We start from the raw sequence: 15,224 nt of genomic DNA, 5'->3' as shown, positions 1-15,224 counted from the left end.
AAGCTCCCCTGATGTTTGTGTCATGTTTAATGGAAATATGAAAATATACTTTGCAAAGATGTCTCGAGTGTATGATTATCCTAGATTTTGATGATGATAAAGTCATTCTTGCCATTGATTACTGTGTTTATCTCACTATACATATTCTAAGGTTATGATTGTGTGACAGGGGTTGTTTAAGAGGGTCGGAAACTCAGTGCACAAACATATGGAGAGACTGAATGGGAGAATACTGCTGTTGCAGCTATCGCTGATCAGAAAATAATGTTGTAATGTATCTTAGTTTCCGCTTCTGTGAGTAACTGTACTGTGTTCCACAGGGATTCATTACTCAGGGTTGTCAGTGCCTTTTGCATTATACAGGGTGAGTTTAGTGCTTAGAAAAATAAGCACGTACTAAAGCTGGCTATGGCAGTATCAGTATTTTGGTTTCCATTTGCTAATTGACTTTGTGAGCTGACTGCTAGAGCTTTAGGTTGATTCCTGTATCCCTTTGCTCTCACTTGCAAGTCTGGTCAGGTTTCCAGCTATTCAAATGCTTCTCAAGCACCACCTCTTCATTCCAAGCCTTATTTCTACCCAAGAGTGTATAAACTCATATGTGTGGCTTTCTTGAGATTGATCTTTCTACTGTGGTTCATTTTGGAGGCTTACACAATTTTTTTCTCCATTAGTCAAAATGACCCAGCATTCATATTCAGGATCATTCTGCCAAAGCCTTTTGAAAGCACACTGAATTAGACCCTTTCTCTTTCCTAGAGGGCTTTTTGGTTTATTCCTTCATCAGGCAATCTGCCAACTTCAGAATCAATTCTTGTCTGTTACATTAGCCCATGCGGCTTTTGATGAGTTAGACATGTGAAGGAGACTTTTAAATGTGATGTTTGTCAATGTTACTTCAGTTCAGCTTATTGAAATGTTTTTGTGTAGTTGGAGAGTATTTATTTCTACTGCTATTTCTCATCCTGCTCAGGAAGAACTAGCTTCAGCTACTCCGTTCAGTTCTGTGAAGCAAATGTTACAGGTGCCTTGGTCTTTGCTCTCTGTTCTTGCTTTTCCAATTATCTTCTTCATCTTTAAGAGCTTTTAACCTTTCTTGTATTGATTAGGACAGACCCTGTCGGAAATTCTACAGATTGCAATGTGAGATGTCCCTCCATGAAGGGAAAGGAAGGATCTGGTAGTGCTTGACTCACAGAACAGATCTATGTTGGTTTTAAGAGCCACTTAGAGGAAAGTACCACAAGAGTGTTTAATACAATAGAGAATAGAATAGAGGATGCAGAACAGTAGCAAATAATTTGAGTGTGCTGTGGCAGCAGTTCTAACATAGAAAAGAAAATAAAATCTGCTGATAGAAAGGTCAGATCTTCTAGTTCATAAGTGGCTTGTGATCTGAAATGTTTTAATTGACTACAAACGCATAAATACATGAGCAATAATAATGTTTCTTCAGAAATAGCTAAAACCATATCCCATAGATACAGCAGGAATTCAGTAATTCACTTCAACATTTATCAAACCATTACAGGGGAAGTTGGTTTTGTGAAAATAACTCTGGACTAGGACATAAAAGATGCATTTTCTGTTCCTGATTCAGCCAGTTTTACTCAGTGACCTTTAGACAAAACGTTTTCCTTCTGTTACCATTTTCATTCTGTGAAGAGAGGACGATGTCTTGCTTCTCCCATGCACTGCCAGTCTTTCTAAACTAACAGCATTCAGGATATGACCTGTTATTATGTTTAGTAGTGTCTGAGGTCAGGTTTTGGTACTGTATTGGTATTGTTGATACATAAAAATATCACAGAAAAGCTTCAGTTTTCTTCTCTGGAAAACTCTAGGTCTGATTCTATGTTCTTCAGTAAATATCCCTGGTGGTTGCTAAGGGTTGCAAAGCATTCCTCACGTTTTGCCAACCTAATTGTCATTAGTGATCTCTTTATCTTTTACTTTCTCCCATACAGTGTGTAGAGTCATTGCATTTTCTATACATTACAGAATATATATGGTGCACGGTGTGCTCTTTAAATATTCGGGATGTTAGGATTTTAAAAAGGATTTTTCTTAGTGTCATTCTTTGATGTTATCATCATCTTCTCATTTTTACAGTCCTTTGCTAATAAAATGGAGAACTTATGGAATATCATTGGGATGCACACAAACATGGCACTAAATGACCCCGTGCTTGACAACAGACTAATGTATAGTTATCCCATTTTAACCTTTACCACTGCAAAAAGAGCTGTTACTCATAGTCCAGTTTTGCAGGATGGTCTGTGTTTGCTTGTATATTGTATTCTAAGCAGCAACATCTTGAATGTAAAGACTGTATTTAAACTTCCACATAAAGAGTGGATTCAGTCTTATTTAGCATCTTTTGAAATGACCCCATATTGAGGGACAGCTGGAAGTGCTTACAATGTACTAAGCAAGCAAGTTGATGGCAGGCCCAGGTAATTTAGAAGTGTTAATGGACAAGAATTGATATGGGCTGAATAATTTATATGGGCTGCATAAAGGTTTCATTTTCAGCCTCGTGAAATGAATTGGTCCAAAGCAGTCATGTGCTTCTGCAGTAACTGGTGTGCTGCAGTTCCCCTCGCTCCAGTGTGGACCCAAGTCTGGTTTTATGTTATCAAATCTCCAGTTTGTCCAATTAGACCTGAATCACGATGTTTCGAGATGCAGCTAATCTAATTACACTTTCATTGACATCTCTTTCTTTTTGCTCTTTACGAATTCTAGTGAGCAATAGAGGAAGGATTGGAAATAAACCGAGGAATGTGACCTGTCAAGAGTGTTTCCATAAGATCTGAACTTTCTAAACATCCTAATATATCAAAACGTGCTATAGCAATTACGTCTCTTAGAACGTGATACTGTGTGAATATCTGTGTTGATCATTAAGAAGTCTTTCTGCTTTTTTTCTTCTTAGGAGTATTAAATGAAAACCTTTGTGATAAACTCCAGCAACAAGGAAGGTTTTATCAGAATATTTCACTTTCCTTAAGTCTTTGTAGTGCAGCCACAAAAGTTGCTGTAATCTTCAAGGTTTGCTCGAAGAGAAGGGAGGTCAGGAATAAAATGGGGTGGCTGCTTAGTCTCCTTCCAAATAGCATAAAAATGAATGTGGAGGCAGTGGGTCTAAATACATCTTTGAATTCAGTTATTTAATAGAGACTATAAGTGAGTCTGAGTGGTAACAGAGTGTGCCTTAAGGCATGCTGTATTTTGCATCCCTCATAGCCGGTAATAATGACTGGGGCAAGAGGCATCCCATTGACTTCACCGAGCTGCAATACAAAGGCTTCGCAGCACTGGCAGCTGATCAAGCCTCCTTCTGTATCTGACAGCATAAATGCTGGAGCTCCTTTGGTGTGTGCTCCTGCTTTGACTGAATTCTAACAGAGTAAGCTGCTTTTGTGTTGGTTTGGTTTTGTTTTTCTTTAAGCATAAACTCAGGAATACTTCAAAGCATCCCTGGGAGATTTGCTGCATACAGATGTTTGCTGTATCCAGCCATTGCTGATGGCAAGCTTCAGCTCAAACCAGTGAAAATTCACATTAAGCGTGGTCAGAAATTTGCTCAATTTACATTGAATAGGGTATAAAAAAAAATAGCAATTTTCACCTTATTCATAAAGTACTTAAGTGCATACTTAAGTGTTTTGTGGAGTTAGCCCTCTCTACCTTTGAGAGGGTGAAATTACTGGAGTTGTTATGGCCATTCACCTTTTCCTTTTACGTCAGTGGTAAACTGGCTTGCAAAAATAGTATGGTAGAGAAGTCCTTGATGTTCTTAGGTGTTATTTCCCCTATTCAGGGCTTCTTGTATGTACTCTTTAAGGCTGACATCTCTTCAGCCTGAAAAAGGTTTGTGTTTTTGTGTTGAACAAGGGCTTAATTTCCAGCTAATTTTCAGTACTTGTCTCGGATTGTTTTGGGTTTCTCTGCCTCAGTGATCCAGGCATCCATCCAGCTCTGCAAGTGCAGTACATTTTGTCAAAGGGTGTTAATCTGAACTAACTCTTGAGTTGAAAACCTGTCGTGTAGTAAAAGCTAAACAAACGTATTTGTGCCTGGTGAATCCACTGAAGAGAGCAGCAGGGCAGAGGAGAACATGGCGTAATGTGCCGTCTAACTGGAAACCAGGCTGTCCAGCACCACTCTACATAAGGAAGTAACTTTCTGCTTATAAAATCGATTTGATTGAAATCTAATTTGTTTCTCATATAGGGAAAGAAAGTTTATTCTGTTTTCTGGACACATTCTACAAATGCCATCTCCACTCTTCCTCTGCTTGACTGCATTAATCTCAGCCTGTCTAGTGCAAAGAGGAGGAGGAAAATGAGCAGTTGCTTCCTTTGTTAAGAAAACCTCTTCGTTTTTTTAAAGTACATTTTTAAGAGATAGTACCACATCTTCTTTCTTTGCATTTGCTATAGTTTCCTCCTTCATTTTCAATACAAGAAAGCTGTTGTGGTTTGAAGTTAAAGCTGCTTTTTTTCTCTCTAAGTATGGGGCAGAGGCAACAACTGTGTGTGCCTTCTCTGTCCAAGTGGGTTCACTGAATTTGCATGTTCATACAGGGAAGGTGATTAGTAGTTAGGCTCGAGTGTAAATCGTTTTTTGCCTGACACTTCAATATGCTAATCATTGGAGCTGAGTTTCTGCTATCAGCAAAATAATGTTCACCTCTACTCACCCTGCAGCTTGTTACCGTAATCTAGTTTTTGGGTAATATCTTGACTTACTGCAGGAGTAGTAGCACCACCCTCACAGGGAAGAGCTTCTGCCTAAGAGCTCATCTCAATCTCCCCTCTGGCAGGTTGAAGCCATTCCCCTTGTCCTGTCCCTACAGGCCCTTGTCCAAAGCCCCTCTCCAGGTTTCCTGGAGCCCCTTTAGGCCCTGGAGCTGCTCTAAGGTCTCCCCTTCAGGAGCCTTCTCTTCTCCAGGCTGCCCCAGCCCAGCTCTCTCAGCCTGGCTCCAGAGCAGAGCTGCTCCAGCCCCTGCAGCATCTCCGTGGCCTCCTCTGGCCTCGCTCCAACAGCTCCATGCAACTCCACTTTTAAATTAATTTTTCCAGTTGGTTTATAATGTGAACTTCAGTAATAGGTATTTACTATAAATTGTAGTGTATCTACTGTGTATTTGTATATATGTCTGTATATACAGCATGCCTATGTGTGTATTTGTGCATAGTATAGAAATCTCTTTTCTTACTTGTTTCCTTGCCATCTTTACAATCTGTATGTTATGTGTACCTAAAACTACGAACAACTGTGATGGCTTTGATAGCATGAAATCTGTGGGGTGAGCCTTGAATACTTTGTCTTGGTTTCCAGTTAATATTGCTAAGTTCTTCAGGTGGCTGCTGAGCTGCAGTATGTACTTTATGTTCTCTCAGGGATGGCACAACCCACGAACAAATTGATTTAAAAAAAAATAAGATTTCATGCAACCAGGAAGATGTTATAACAAATCGATCAGCCAAGGGCATACTAAAGTACATCACTTTCCTAATAAAAGAAACAAATTCCTGTGGAGTAGGGCTCCTGGGCCACATAACAGTGTTTTATTAAGGTAACAGTAAAATGGAATAAATGAATGCTAATGCATGGATTATATCCCTTAACACCAGTGGAAAATTCATACATGCAAATGCCTTCTAAGAGTTATTTTTTTGTGGTGTATTGAGATGTCAGGGTTCAGAATGGGAAAACTTGTAGCAAATAGTTGTCAATGTTGGTACAGCTGTGAGTTACAGAGCAGATTGAATGATCTAATTACCCCATGTCATTATAAGAAATGACACAGTTCATTTCTGTATTTTCATTCGATGCAAACCATTAATTCTCTGCACTGTAACACCAAGTTTGGAACTGTTAGTTTGAACAAAACATTCTCCATTCCTTTCTTACGGCAGGCTGAAGTAACTGATGGTACCTTTCTTTGGCTGCAACGTGTGTCTCAGCTGGCAGGTTTCACTGGCTCGGATATATGGTTTGGGGAGAGCACTGAAAAAAGGCAGCTCAATTCTAACATTAATTGAGTTTCTTCCGATTTGAAAAAGCCCTCTTATTTCTAAAAGGCTTTGAGTAAAGCTGTTAAGATATTGGAGGGAGATAGAAAAGATCCTTTTCTCATTGCAGATTTCATTTTGCTCATTTTCGCATGCAGCTGAAATTGCTGAGATCTCAATTCTTTTTCATCCTTTAAAGTAAAATAAAGAATCACTAGATTTTTCTTTACCCAAATAAACCCTGAAGTGGGATATCGAAATGTGATGTAAAAGCAAATACCTTCAAGAAATACTAAACCAAGAGGGATCAGAGGCTTGATGATTCCTTAATAAGTATGTTAGAAGAAGACAGGAGGACGTGAGTACAGTAGATTCATTGAGACAAAACCTGATAGAATAGGGAAATGCAAGAAGTTCCTGTTAACTCAACTTTTCCACGTGGACACTTAACTGGAACTTGTTCCTTAGATGAATTCAGTGACCAGAAATGCCAGAGTTTAAATGCATGTTCCTAACTTGTGAAAGTGAACTTCGCTGTGCTTTCTTGTGATTCTGTGTTTAAGTGCATTCACTGTTCCGTGCTTTGTACGTGGGTTGGTGTGGTGCTACATTACACATGTGTTCGCTGTTCCAGATCTGGAGCCTTGCCTTGCCTGAGCAACTGTCTGTGCTGCCTGTTCCCCGGCCATCAGGGCAGTCACCTGTGCCAGGATGGACCCAGTCAGCGGCTGCGGAACAAGTATGTCAGAGAACAGAGCCATGGAATGGGTCCAGCTTGTGCTGCTCGTGTTCACAGTGTTCCGCCGCTTTACTGGGGAGAAAGATCTATAATTTATACTCACAATTTAATAGAAAGATATAGCGTTAATAAGGTGTTTGAGGGTATTTTTAATATAACAAAGGGATTTTAGGCCTGAGGAAATGATAGCGATGCATGTCAGACATTCTTCCAAGACACTTGATACAGTATCGGAGTTTAAATATTACTGCACTGCTTTAACATGTTCCTGGTGTTACTGGTTAATGTGTAAATGCAAGTTGTTCCAGGGAGACTTATCCCTTTTCAGAAACAGTTTTAGATGAAGCAGTTTTGGGGTTTTGTTTTTCTTCTGCTACTTGACTTCCATTCTAGGTCCTCCATTCTGTGTTGCTTGTGACTTCAGTGGATTTTTCCAGTGTGTGATAGTATTGATGGACTGCTTTGTAATAATCTCTGGTAGCTGCTTTCCTCCCTGGAAGAGCATCACTTGAAAATAACATGGATATACATCACAGCTGGAAATACCATTTTTTGGTGTGTGGTTTTTTGTCTTCTAGAGGAATACTGTGATTTGTCGGGACAGAGTTGACAATGATCTCTTTTCCTGGCAAGATGTTTACTTTTCAAGATTTTTTTTCCCTGCTGTAACTATAGGGTAAATGCAGGCATTTATTTTGGTAACATTTGGTCTTACATGGAATGGAATGAGAAGTGAAGGAAAAATGGAGATTATTGCTCTGATTTTTTTCAGGAGCTTTATTACTCTCATTAGCTTCAGGCCATCAGAAAGTTCTGTGTTCTCAGATACTGCACATAATGAGTGTGAATATTAGATCATAACTATGTCTGAGAACTGTTTGCTTATTCCCTTGTTTGTACTCACACACTAATGGCGAGGGAGTGCAAAGCAGGTTTTAAAGGGACAGCAAAATGAAGTGCTTGGAATTTTGGTTTGAGTTAAGCACAAGCATTGAGCAGGAAAAAAACCCATTTTCCCTCTCACAGATATCCTTCAGGTGTTAGTTCTGCAGGATCCTGGGTTTATTACATCAATCACAAGCAGCTTAAGGCTTCCAAAAACATAGTCACAGACAGATGTTGAGCCTGTCTGGGGATTAGAAATATCCTCTTCCATTAAGTATAAATTAACTTAATCACCAGGTATGAAAGATAAGCAGCATAAACATCATTCCCTGAAGCTTTCATTAAAATTAAAATTCTATTTAAAACTAGGCTTGTACTTTCTATGACTTGATCTCCCTTCAAAGAGATTATATCTATCTGCTGTAAATTCTTACAGTGGCAGAGCGACAGAAATGAATGTATTGGGGGCAGTGATGTTCTCTATAATTTAACTTCTGCTGCCACTCATCTTTTAGCAAGAAAGATGACTGGCTGATTTTTAAGTAATAATTGGTCTCTAGTCTCTGAAAAATGAGAAAGCCATAAATTGCCTGGCACCCAGTTGCCACAGAAGGAAAGCATAAAGCCACATGACTTAACAGGAGCGTAATCACCAGTGGTGTTATTTTGTGTGTGTAAAATTCACCTGCTTTAATAGGAGGATTACTGCTGATAAAAAGCAATTGCACTGTTGCTTCCTACTCTGTTGGATGACAGGGTAAAGCTCTTTTTCTATCCTACCATAATCATGACTGCTTTCTAAGAATAATTTCCGCATGGGAAGAAATTCATGGGGTTCAGGTTTTTTTCCTCTTCTACTGTGAGGCACTTGGTGGTCTAATGTTGGTTTCAGTATATCATCAGGCTTTACAACTGATTTGCCTTTGCAGTATCCTGTATTACTATTTTTATGGCATGCTTTTCTAAAGAAACAAAGGGAACTCTGGAGGAATAATGAGGCACATAAGTACCTTAAAAGCAAATAGTGAACACAAATAAATCTACTAGGAATAATAAAAGCTACCTCCACAAAACTAAAGTATTGGGGACAATATGTAATGATCTTTGTTCTATAATAATTCTTTGCTACAGTGAAACAAAGTCTTTCAACGCAGGTTTTGCATTGCTTATCCATTATTTCATTGTAGTAATGCTGTATTTCCTGCAGCACTCAGAATAGATGACAGGTAATAGCATGAGCATTCACTGCTGCTGTTACATTAAAAGTAATAAATCTTTAGCTGATGCAGACTGATATTACCATTATTCTTAAAAAGAGAAAGTTGGAAAGAAAGAATCTCAATTAATAATTAGGAAATAACTTTTTTTCAGCACATTGCATCTGAGACTCCTCAAATGCATTTCTTCAGTGATTTAAACTATGTATTAGGGAGTTTAATAGAAATAAAACCAGAGCTCAAGTGCAACTATTACATGCAGTTAGATGTTCATCCCAGGTGTGCAGTATCTGCTTTGTATCTCCAAAGGATGTCCCTTCTCTCCATGGTGTGCTGCTGCACTGATTCCTGTCATCACCTAGTAAGGTAGGAGTTTAATGAAACTAGATTTAATCACAGTATCACTGTTGAGCACTTACAGTTTTGGAGATCAAGTTTGAAATGGTTTATTGGATTGAGCTTTAGTTTAAAATACAAGGGAATGAACACTTTCTGACTTCTGATTTGTGTAATAGTCTTGTTGAAAACCTAAACGCTTCTTTTCATACACGTTTCTCAGATCCATGCACCATCCTCTGATCCATGATGATTCAGCCAGGAGAGCTCTGTACAACTCCTTTGAAAGGGAAGTGTTAGTCCTTGAATAGTACTTGTTGACAACTGCAGTAAGTGTGTCATTGCTTGTGTGGCTGTCGGACATGTTTCCTCATGCATACTTCATTTCTTCACAGGCAGAATGTGTAGGACAGCACATGAGCTTGTCTTAGGTTCTGGGTTTGAAGTGGAGGCTCTAGTCTTCTCTGCATATGATATGAAAACGTCAGAAATATTCTCATCCATCACTTTGTGTCCTTGGTGTGGAGCAAGTCAGGATCCACACTACGTTTGAACATCTTGCAGACATTCATTAACAATGTGTTAAGGCGTCAGACTTGCAGAGTCTCCTGTTTTCTTTCAAAAGCTATTTAATGAGAAGTGTTTGTTTTTATAAGAAATCCACTCAGTCTGAAGAAGCAGCGAACCATCCTTCCCTGAAAGAGGACTGATGTCTGTGGAGCTTAGAGTATGATACGTGGTAAACAAATAATGCTTCTGGGATGGCAAATGGAAAGCCTGCAATGAGCAGATGGCTGGGCATGGGAGCTGCTGGGATTGTAGATGACAGACTGCAGGGGCTTGGATTTAACTTCTTCAAGAATCTGATAAATTATTTTGCTTTTGTTAAGCAAATGGCGAGGCGATGGAGTGCATTGTTAATTTGTCCTTGGAGTCACCTAAAATGTGTTTGCCAACTTGCAGAAACAAACTTAGTGGGCTCCATTTCTTTCACCCTTCCAGGGTGAATGCAACGTTAGGCTTTGAAAGTGCAGGCAAAGTTAGACGTGGTCATGCTCACAATGAGGTTAAAATCTAAGTGATGTGATTATCTACTTTATTTCTCTTGAGATATGGATGCTTTTTTATTGGAGAGAGATGGAAACTGCTTCCAGGAGACAGGGCAGCTGCTGCGTTTTCAAGCTGTGTTTTGTATGATGGGAAGTTAGTTGTCTGCCAACAAGATGGTGATTACCAATCCTTATTTCTAATGCGATTGATTCTGCTCTTTGAAATATGGACTCTACTGTGGTTGCTTTGACTACCTCAAAGCATTCTCCAAATGTTGAATAAACTATACGTAAGAGCAATAGTGCTTCTAACATCCCAAATCTCTTTACTCTCTGGGGTTTAATCTTCCTTTAATACTTTTATCTTTGTGCAACTTTATTATTATATCGAAAGGAGGAGATGCCTATTGATGGTTTTTACTTTGCCAGAGGGTGAAAAGGAGATGAATATTCTGTTTCTTCGATGAAACTCACAAGTGGCCAGTACAAAACAAAAGATGCTGATTATTCACACAAGACGCCGTCAAACTATGACACTTCTTGTTGTCACATACTGTGAGGGCTGGAAGTCTCTGTGCATTAGGGATTAGTTCATAAGAGAAAATTCATGAATGGTTGATAATGCAGAGCCACTGCTCTGGCTTTGACTTAGTTTCCTAAATGATTTATTTCCGTGAAATGAGCACACAAACATATTTCATACCTCCACACCCCAGTAACAAAGACATACCTGTTTCTTGGGAGGTCCATAGACTGTGGTGATAAATGGGTGGATAGATACATTTGTCATGCAAATTATTCTCTGTTTTTAACTATGTTAACATAGTCCTTGCTTTGAGAATAGAGGCTCAGCTGAGGGAATAATTATAGCTTCAGAACCCAGAACATAATATTTTCTTTTATTAGGTAAGCAGTTGTCAGCTGATACCAAAATTGCTTAATTTATACTTCTAGCAATGCCCTAAATGTTAAATACACCAAGAGAGCATTCCTGAAAATATTAATATTGCAATTCTTACCCAATTCTACTCTCAACTCGACAGCTAAGTTTTATATACAAGTAGACAAAATGCTGTGATTTTTGAAGCCTTTAATTAGTAGTTGCAGATTTGTTTGTCCCTCAGCAACTTGTATTTGCATAAAGATTAAGGCTGGTCAGAATGAAAGGGATAAACCATAGATGGAGGAAACATTAATAAATTAGTAATCATGTATAAAAGATAAGTAGTCTTAGATGTCATTTCCATAAGCTTTATTAAAATTTAAATTCTTTTTTAAAGATGCAGTTAATATTTTCTCCACAGTTAATTATTTCTAAAGAGCGAGATCTGTCATGAGCTGCAGAATGAGAGAAATTAATATATCGAGGTCAGACATTAGTATGTAAATGAAGCTTTGCTTTTATTCTGTACAGCAACAGAAGCATTACCTTATGTTTGACCTTTCATTCATTTAGCCTGACTCAGCTGTGTCAGTCAAAACAATTAATTCTAAGGAGCAGCTCTGAAGTGTGGGGCTCAGCTTGCTCCTCCTGCCCGTGCCTGTTGGGAATCCCGTGAGAGAGGAGCTAATGGAGGGAACCAGTGCAAGAGTCTCTTGCTGGAGGTTTGGATTTTCTGACCCCTTCCCCACAACTGCACTGTCACCAGACATTTTGCAAGGCGTTCAGGGAGACTAGGGCCATGAGAACCCTGGGTGTTGTACCCAGACTCACAAGGTGAAACCCTGAATGAGACAGTGAATAAGATGTGACTTGGAAGTCACTTTCTAGAGTGAGAAGTAACTGGATGGTAAATATGCGTAGGAGTTTTCAGCAACTCTTTGAATCTGAAAGGTAATATCACAAAAAGGTGAACTCTCTTTTCCAACTGACCAATGAGTTAATGGTAGAAATGGAGGTGAAAATCCCCCTTTGCATTTGCACTGTTGCTGGACCTCGAGCTGTGTTTCTACTTCTTGTAGCTGTACTGCCAGTGCTCATAGTGGCCTTGGACTGCGTGATGCTTGGGGAGTTGTCATGCGCCTCACCCTTATGGTGTGGCGATGGCAGATGGCAGTGAAACACAGCAGAAAATGTAATGATGCATTGCAAGTGAGCGTCATTTAGCCAGCACTAGGGCAAAAAATAGGATGTGCACTGTTCCCTTGCAAAAATGTGCAGCTCACAGTCAAATCCGGGCTTTATAGATCCTGAGTCTGGCTGTTATATCCCTGAGCTAAGCAGCTTTTCGTAATGAGTCGTGCTGAGACTACGTGGAGATTTGGTGCATACGTGTGTGCCCATAGATCTACAGGAAATAAACTTTTATTGAAGTAGTGGCTGTGGTAGCAGTGGAGAGTTATAGTCTGAATACAGTCAGTGTAAGAGCTTGCAGTTAAGGTGAGTCTGCAGAATAGGCAAGTCTATCAATTCAGTTTTACAGATAGGGACAAGCTCTTGTGCAGGTTTGTTTTGGAAAGTGAGAGTTCTGTTAAAATTGCAACAGATATCTTTCACTTTAATCCAAATCATGATTAAATTATATGTGCGTTAGGAAATTAAGCTTAAGAAAATCTTGGGGGTAGGGACTAGGCTAAAGAAAGAAAACGAATCATTATAAAAGCAATAACCTGTAAAAGCAAATTAAGTAGTATATTCTCTTTTTTTTTACTTAATGGAAGTACAAGATTTGGCAATAAAGATTAAATTAAAGTTTTGTTGTGATTTAAATATTTTATAGACTTTCCCAATGTATAAGTGGAAAGGAATGAGACATGCAGTAGGGTACAGAAAAGCTGGTTTTATTTTTAAAACACCTTTCTAATAAGAAACATGTTTTTAAGAGCTATTTCAGCAAAAGTTTGAAAAGGGTTGCTGGTTTTGAGTTTTTATCCATGACCTCAAAGGCAGTTGTAGGCTTTTCTCCATAGAAAGGGAAGAAGGAAGTTCTAGGTGGTAATTTAGAGCCTCTGCTTTCTTACGTTCAACAATAATGTTTCTTTGACCATAATATATAATCCTGCTTAATAATTTGACTTGTGTCCATTGGAATTGTGTCTGTTCCCCCTCAATCAGGAAGACGAGTCTTTTGTGGCTTCCAGCACTAATGTGTCCAGAGTATTTGGTTTGGGTGTTCTCTTCGTGGCCATTTCACATGAAAGGCTGAAACCTGCCCTCTTTTAAACTATTGTACTTCCTTAGAAGTTCCAGGGACTGTTACTTCAGCAAAAAGTCCTCTGGGGGTGCTGAGGCGCTGACACAGGGTGCCCAGAGGAGCTGTGGCTGCCCCATCCCTGGCAGTGTTCAAGGCCAGGTTGGACACAGGGGCTTGGAGCAACCTGCTCTAGTGGAAGGTGTCCCTGCCCGTGGCAGGGGTTGGAGCTGGATGAGCTTTAAGGTCCCTTCAACCCAAACCATTCCATGAAAGAGGTATGGATTTGTGAAGGAAGGACAGATTTGCAGATTAAGGCTGTGGTGAGAGTAGTTGTTTCCCAAGTCAAACCTTGGCCTCAGTATCATGGAGTGGATAAGCAACACTCCAGCCTCCCATGATGGGCAGCACAGGCACCAAAGAGCACTGGGGCTATAATTAATTTGTCTGAAGCTGATCCCTTTAATAATCTCTTCAGCATTTTCTGTAAGAAATGAAATACAATGAAATTTCCTCAGCTCTGCTTGCGTCTTTTAAAGCAAAGCTTTGTATTTTATTAAACTGAAAACATTAATGATGAATGAATAATGTACAATCTAAACCACTGGAATTTAGAACGAGAAAGGGCTTGGGGCTTCCAGGCGTCATTAGAATGAGAGTCACATTACAAAGAACATAACCTTCTCTCCTCTTGAGGACAAGGTTTCGCATTTGGGCAAGGTCTGGTTCAACTGGCTGAAGATTTGAATTTTTAAGTTAATGAACAGACCTTTTGAGATTAAAAATAGAAGCCTGCATGCTTATTGTTTCTTGGCTGTATGTACTCTCAGTTTTGGCAGCTAGAGGGTACTTGACGGCAGTGAAACCACCATCCAATCTTACATGAGAAAAACCCAAAACTAAGAACTTAGTGCTTTAAACTTTACTTGACTAATGACAGAAATAACATTCTTTTCCTACTTTGTTATCTGCAGCAAAGAGGAACATTATCAAAGCACTACTCAAGATCTGTATTTATTCTTTAAAGACTTTTTAAAGCCTTTTATGTCAAAAGTGATCACATTTATAGATATTCAACATCAGTGAACATAAATGTGGCTGCTTTTTACAAAGAGCTCTTCCAATGGCTGCTAATATTCAAAGTGCCTCTAAATAAGCTTGGAGCTGGCATTTGGTGCAGGGAGATGCTTCCAGCCTCAGGTCTGTCGAGCAGTTGCATGTGTGGTCACAGTTCGGGGGATGCTGCAGTGGATGGTGACCCGCTGCCATTTGAAGGTGACATCTGGAGGTGAGAGTGAGTTCAGAGGCCAGGTTCAAGCAGGGTTGAAAACCTGGCTCCAAAAATGTCTTTTAGAAATTAGACATCACAATTTATTTCATACTAATTAAAACTTTATTGTTTTCCTTGCAATTCCCACTTCTTTTTTTCCTGTAAGAGCCCTTTGTCTTGCGCTTGCCATACATTTCTTTTCACTAGAAGTTCAAGGTATAACTTTGAAGTATTCCATACTAAAAGGGAACGCAGTGTGACAATGGTTTAATGTCTTTCAGGGAAATTTAGTATAAAAGAAAGTCTACAAATCCATGGGGATATTGGTTTTGGATGAGTGACTACAGGATGGCTGCGAGAGGGCTAAGGAAATCTGCTGCCTTTGCAACCAGAGTCAAAGGTACAGATTTACTGGAGATTTGACTTGATAACTTCTCCAGTGCTGTGGGTGGATAATAACCGTGTTGATTGTTATCCCCTGCTGGAACAGAACTTGCTGAAGGACACTAAATCTGCTCAGGAACACAAAAGATCAATGGAGTAAAAGCACTAATTTTTTTACTACCTAGTG

The 15,224-nt window shown here is 39.3% G+C and overlaps 1 protein-coding gene across 9 annotated transcripts in view; it reads left to right on the top strand.

Annotated features, from left to right (window-relative positions):
• The window catches only part of TTLL11 (tubulin tyrosine ligase like 11), a 64,183-nt gene that overhangs the window by 22,631 nt on the left and 26,328 nt on the right, over nucleotides 1–15,224 (top strand). For 7 of the 9 annotated variants that reach the window (XR_003994541.1, XR_003994540.1, XM_030507493.1 and 4 more), the window contains one exon: nucleotides 6,661–6,765. The exons of the other annotated variants lie outside the window; for them this stretch is intronic. Coding sequence is in view for 5 of the 7 variants with exons in the window: in XM_030507493.1 (XP_030363353.1) it covers nucleotides 6,661–6,765 (105 nt within the window). In the remaining 2 variants the exon portion in view is untranslated. The remainder of the gene's footprint in view (nucleotides 1–6,660; nucleotides 6,766–15,224) is intronic. 9 annotated transcript variants of the gene reach the window in all.

The sequence above is a fragment of the Strigops habroptila genome, chromosome 15 (assembly GCF_004027225.2).
Source record: "Strigops habroptila isolate Jane chromosome 15, bStrHab1.2.pri, whole genome shotgun sequence".
Taxonomy (NCBI): domain Eukaryota; kingdom Metazoa; phylum Chordata; class Aves; order Psittaciformes; family Psittacidae; genus Strigops; species Strigops habroptila.
Note: the sequence above shows the minus strand (reverse complement) of the source record. Positions and strands in the feature narration are given on the sequence as shown.